This window comes from Trichomycterus rosablanca, chromosome 1, assembly GCF_030014385.1.
Source record: "Trichomycterus rosablanca isolate fTriRos1 chromosome 1, fTriRos1.hap1, whole genome shotgun sequence".
Lineage (NCBI taxonomy): Eukaryota > Metazoa > Chordata > Actinopteri > Siluriformes > Trichomycteridae > Trichomycterus > Trichomycterus rosablanca.
In genome coordinates, this window is record NC_085988.1 from 45,471,579 (window position 1) to 45,477,578 (window position 6,000).

The window sequence follows — 6,000 nt, forward strand, 5'->3', positions numbered from 1 at the left end:
AGCATATCATGAAAAGGTTCTCTAAACGAGCTATTAACCTAATCATCTGAATCAACGAATTAACTCTAAACACCTGCAAAAGATTCCTGAGGCTTTTAAAAACTCCCAGCCTGGTTCATTACTCAAAACTGCAATCATGGGTAAGACTGCCGACCTGACTGCTGTCCAGAAGGCCATCATTGACACCCTCAAGCAAGAGGGTAAGACACAGAAAGAAATTTCTGAACGAATAGGCTGTTCCCAGAGTGCTGTATCAAGGCACCTCAGTGGGAAGTCTGTGGGAAGGAAAAAGTATGGCAGAAAACGCTGCACAACGAGAAGAGGTGACCGGACCCTGAGGAAGATTGTGGAGAAGGGCCGATTCCAGACCTTGGGGGACCTGCGGAAGCAGTGGACTGAGTCTGGAGTAGAAACATCCAGAGCCACCGTGCACAGGCGTGTGCAGGAAATGGGCTACAGGTGCCGCATTCCCCAGGTCAAGCCACTTTTGAACCAGAAACAGCGGCAGAAGCGCCTGACCTGGGCTACAGAGAAGCAGCACTGGACTGTTGCTCAGTGGTCCAAAGTACTGTTTTCGGAAATCAAGGTGCCAGAGTCTGGAGGAAGACTGGGGAGAAGGAAATGCCAAAATGCCTGAAGTCCAGTGTCAAGTACCCACAGTCAGTGATGGTCTGGGGTGCCATGTCAGCTGCTGGTGTTGGTCCACTGTGTTTTATCAAGGGCAGGGTCAATGCAGCTAGCTATCAGGAGATTTTGGAGCACTTCATGCTTCCATCTGCTGAAAAGCTTTATGGAGATGAAGATTTCATTTTTCAGCACGACCTGGCACCTGCTCACAGTGCCAAAACCACTGGTGAATGGTTTACTGACCATGGTATTACTGTGCTCAATTGGCCTGCCAACTCTCCTGACCTGAACCCCATAGAGAATCTGTGGGATATTGTGAAGAGAAAGTTGAGAGACACAAGACCCAACACTCTGGATGAGCTTAAGGCCGCTATCGAAGCATCCTGGGCCTCCATAACACCTCAGCAGTGCCACAGGCTGATTGCCTCCATGCCACGCCGCATTGAAGCAGTCATTTCTGCAAAAGGATTCCCGACCAAGTATTGAGTGCATAACTGAACATAATTATTTGAAGGTTGACTTTTTTTGTATTAAAAACACTTTTCTTTTATTGGTCGGATGAAATATGCTAATTTTTTGAGATAGGAATTTTGGGTTTTCATGAGCTGTATGCCAAAATCATCAGTATTAAAACAATAAAAGACCTGAAATATTTCAGTTGGTGTGCAATGAATCTAAAATATATGAAAGTTTAATTTTTATCATTACATTATGGAAAATAATGAACTTTATCACAATATGCTAATTTTTTGAGAAGGACCTGTAGTCCAGACGTAAGAGAAATGTGTTTGATAGTTGTGGAGTTTTAGTCCTGATGCACAGGACCCTTGTGCAGACAAAGATTGCTTTTAACAGAGACAGAGAGGTTGACGAGAGAGAGAAAGAGTGAAAATGTCCCCTCTGAGGGTTTTTATCCCAGGTAGAGACACGCCCTGCTTTTGTCACCTGAGTGATGACGTAATATCACCATAGTTACAGACTCATTACAAACCCCACTCGCCAAAATTTTTGATATTTATTGTCTTTTTGTTATTTATTTGTCTTTAAAAATTTTATTTTATTTATCTTACTTACACTTGTGAACAGAGGACTTAGTTTTCCGCGTCTTTCTTGTTTCTTATTCCGCTTCAATCGCCTACGCAGCTCCAGTTGCATTACGGCAGCTGCTGAATGTAACTAATAAAGTAACTTGTAATCTAACTTAGTTACTTTTAAAATCAAGTAATCAATAAAGTAACTAAGTTACTTTTAAAATCAAGTAATCAATAAAGTAACTAAGTTACTTTTTAAAGGTAACTATGCCATCACTGCTTGCATCCATGGGTGGCACATCTTTCTCACTCTTTGTGACTGTTCCTCCTTTTCCTTCAAAGGTCAAATAACAACTTTCCTCTTTACAGCTAACTATTCTTTCTTTTCTATGTCTTCATTTTGTTGTGTTCTTTTCTTTAAGTTTTGTTGATCCAGAGCACAGTGGCTTACTTGAAGTGTTTTGTTTTTGTTTTGTAGCAGTACAACCTCAGAGTGGATTATTTGGGATGTCAGGTTAGTTACTGTACACAGAAGTTTCTAATACTTATTATTCAAAATAAAAATATTTAATACTGATGCCTATAATTCCCTGCTTAATAATAATTTACTTGCTGTAGCCATTTACACATACCCACTATACAATTCTGTGGAGTTTTGTCCCCAGATTTCATCCATTTATTACTATTTTATTGTTGAAGGAAAAAACTGGCACTGTATTAAAAATGCTATAGAAAAAATAACCATGGTGTAATAGAAAAAAACAAAACAAGACTAAATAAAAATAAAAGTGAGTAAAAAATTATGCTGGTTTATGCTGCAATGTACCACATATCATAAAGTGCACCTTAAAGTGCACTCTTATTGAAGTTCTTTATTTTAATTCTTTATATTATTCTCAGGCTGAATTGCCTGAATATCATTTTATCCTTGCTCCTTACCCCATCTTTTTAACCCCACTTCTTTTTAATGATACTGGCTTACTTGTTTGTTCTTGCATGTGATTCAGCAGGACAGTTAAGGCTGTAAATTGTTCGTGTAAATTAATAAATTGTGTTGTGTTTCACTTCTTATTGACAATCACTCATGTATCTTGTAAAAGCTTCTGGAGAGTAAGCTATTTTAAAAAAATAAAATAAAATCACTTCAAAGTATTGTAGGGGAAATGTCTCAATTATTAAAAAAAGTAAAATATCTTTGCACTGGTGACACCAAATTATAAGTACTGTTCTTCGGTTACATGTGAACACCCATTATGTGGATCAGTTTCATGCAATTATAGTAGTCTGAAAAAGCAAGTCTGAAATTACTGAAATTTAATTACAACCACTCAAAATAAATACATACTTAAAAACTTTATTTCCAGTAGTTGTTTATTAATTACTTATTTTAAAAGGCTAGAATTCAAAATAATTTGACTTTAGTGATAAGATAAGACAAGAACATAATTATTTTTAGGTAAAACTGTAAGCATAAACAGGTACTGTACATCACCATGCTAATACAATTTCCTAATGTAAATCATAGTGGTTTCAACATCATGCTGTTGGGATGCTCCTCAGTGGCAGGGACAGTAAGATTGTAAAGAATTGAGGGACAGATACAGTCTAATACAGGAGCATCCTTAAAGGAACCACTCTGTGGAGTGCAGAGAAGCTTAGACTCCTTTTGTCTTGCGTTGGGGACAAGTGTGTTTGAACAGATGCCTCCTTTTATGCCATGTACGTTACTGTACACAAAAGCTTCAAAATGATTATTATTAAATATAAAAATATAATGCTTAATAATTAAAATAATAATAATAACAATAAAGCTTGGTTTAGTCATTCCATTATTACATTTTTGTCAGTTCAAGAATTATCATATCACAGGGTTCTTTTCTGTAAATTGGTTTTTAAATTTAAATTCTGTAAATTATGTTTACAAAGTACAATTACTTGGTCAGACATTAAATGTCATTTTTTTGTACTTTTGTTTGTAGGTTAAATAAAGGTAAAATAAATAATCAAATCACAGTTTCTTTTTATTGCACTTTATAATTTTCCAGCTCTTTCAGAATTGGGGTTTATATTGACCCTAATACTTAATACTATATTTGTTTTTCAGAATGTGCTGATAGTGGCATGGATCCAGGTAACGACCACCATCTACTACTGACACAAAAAATATATGTGCTTGACTTTTTTAAGTTTATTGGTCCTTTTTAATCTTAGAAAATGTGTGTGTAGAAACTCCTAAGGACCCTTTGCTTCAGCTCATCTCCCTTCAGAAGGCTTTGGGCTGCTGGGAAATGGGTTCCACTTTGGCAGAGGTGTTTGGAAAAACAGAGGAAGAGCTGGTCAAGCAGATTCCTGCCCAGGTTTGTAGCACTGTCAGTATAACAGTACTGATTAATGTAAGCTGTATAGGAAGTATATTATTGATTACTTTCAGATTTTGTTTGTGAATTTTATATTCAACACTTGTATTGAAATTTTGAAAACACAAATTAAAAATAATATAAAGGCTAGCAAACCTACTAAAGACTATAATTACACACATTATTATAGTATTCTGTGTTATTACAATACCTTTGCAGTGTTCATTTAAATGCAGCACTATACGGGAAACAATTAGACCATAAATTATCTAATGATAATCAGTCAGTAATTATTAAGGAATGTTTCAAAACAGAGTGACTTAAAAAGTCTACAAGGTTCAAGAAAATTAACAAATCACAGGTTCTTTTACAGGTTATTATTGATTAATTATTGATTTATCAGCTTTTAATTTAAAGTATGCATGTATTCAAATTGTCTTCATACATGGCTGTATGTGCAGGTGGATCCAGGGGTCTGGGCTACACTGCTAGCTCTGATCTGGTTACATGGTTTTCAGATGGATGCACAGGTTGAGTGGCAGTTTGTGGCCATGAAAGCAGTGGCATGGATCCAAACTCAGAAAGGTAAACTCTGCACTTTAACCCGGAGTTATTGCTTAAATACAATAAAAGTTAACTAAACACAGCAATAAGTGTGTGTGTGTGTTACAGTGGTCACTCTGGCAGAGTGTGTACAGGCAGGAAATTCTCTCCTCGGCTGTCAGGTTACAGAAGATGCTCTTGGGATCTGAAAAATTGAACGAAGACGTTTACAGCATTCAAGCAAAAGCCAGAACATGAATAATTTCTCTGTTTTACAGTTTAATGAGCATTTAGCCTAAACCATGATTACATTTAATCAAAGGGTTCCTTACATATGTAGATTAGTTTACCTTATGCCAATATCTTACACTGTACTTAAGTTTGGACATTTAATATTAATGGGTTCTAATATTAAGTTTAATATTAAGCAATGGCTGACAAAAAAGCTTTCCTGCCTTACAGTAATACATACATACAAACATCTATGTATGTCCATTGTATAGTATTTCATTAAAATATAAAGGTAATATGCTTTTAGCATGGGTGTGTGCACGCTTTGCACTTGGTTTTAGACATGTCTGAGGTTTTGCTGTGATTAGTGGGTAACAAGCTTGATGCAGTCATTGCTTAGAAGGGATTTAGTATCAGTTGAGACTTATGTTACCACAAGGCTTTTTTGTATATGTTCTAGTAGTGTTTAATGTAATAAACACAAAAGTGGTTAAGTTTGGACACAACCGATCAAATTTCATGTGTTATATTTTTCTACACGAAAATACAGGAAACGGGAAGCAAACTGCTACAGAAAACAAACTATGTGCCTCTTTAGCAACTTACAGTTGTGACCATATACAATGCAAGGAATTGACTGTTAACAAGTTCTTGAAACTGTAATAAAGGTTGTAGTAGTTACCCAGTGTGTTGGGTAACTATGCTATAAACATTCTACAGTGCGAGTACAGTAATAAATACTGTAATGTATATAATTACAAAAGAAATTGTATACTTCTGCAAAAATCAGGACATTTTAAATTGCAATCAATAGGATTGCAGAGTTGCACAAGTACTACTACTATTATTATATTAAATTTACAATTAATTATTTTTGTGAATTGGTTAAATATTGGTATAAGAATATAAGAATTGGTTATTTGTGTACCCACACTATAGTGCAAGCCACTAGGCAACTTTAATTAATTAAAGTGATTGATTAATTATATAATTAATAGCTAATAATCAGTTACAGAGCACTACTGGCATTTTTAAGAGTAAATTACCAAGAAAACCAAATTCATAACAGATCAGTCACTTTGTGATGGAGTAAAGTATGTTGGGTCGTTTATTTCTCTCACCCAGGGAATTAAGCACTAAACATGAAACTTTAAAACTAAACTGCAAATGGCTGTACAGCCTCTTTTCAGTTCATGAAGTGTGGTGTGCGG

The 6,000-nt window shown here is 35.6% G+C and overlaps 1 protein-coding gene across 3 annotated transcripts in view; it reads left to right on the plus strand.

Annotated features, from left to right (window-relative positions):
- LOC134311807 (von Willebrand factor A domain-containing protein 5A-like) overlaps positions 1–5,660 on the plus strand; it is a 33,581-nt gene extending 27,921 nt beyond the window's left edge. For 2 of the 3 annotated variants that reach the window (XM_062993486.1, XM_062993492.1), the window contains 5 exons: positions 2,137–2,172; positions 3,763–3,789; positions 3,885–4,015; positions 4,477–4,600; positions 4,688–5,660. In XM_062993486.1, coding sequence (XP_062849556.1) covers positions 2,137–2,172; positions 3,763–3,789; positions 3,885–4,015; positions 4,477–4,600; positions 4,688–4,767 — 398 coding nt within the window. In that variant the 3' untranslated portion in view covers positions 4,768–5,660. The remainder of the gene's footprint in view (positions 1–2,136; positions 2,173–3,762; positions 3,790–3,884; positions 4,016–4,476; positions 4,601–4,687) is intronic. The other variant, XM_062993495.1, reaches the window with a different exon arrangement.
- Positions 5,661–6,000: the final 340 nt, after the last annotated feature.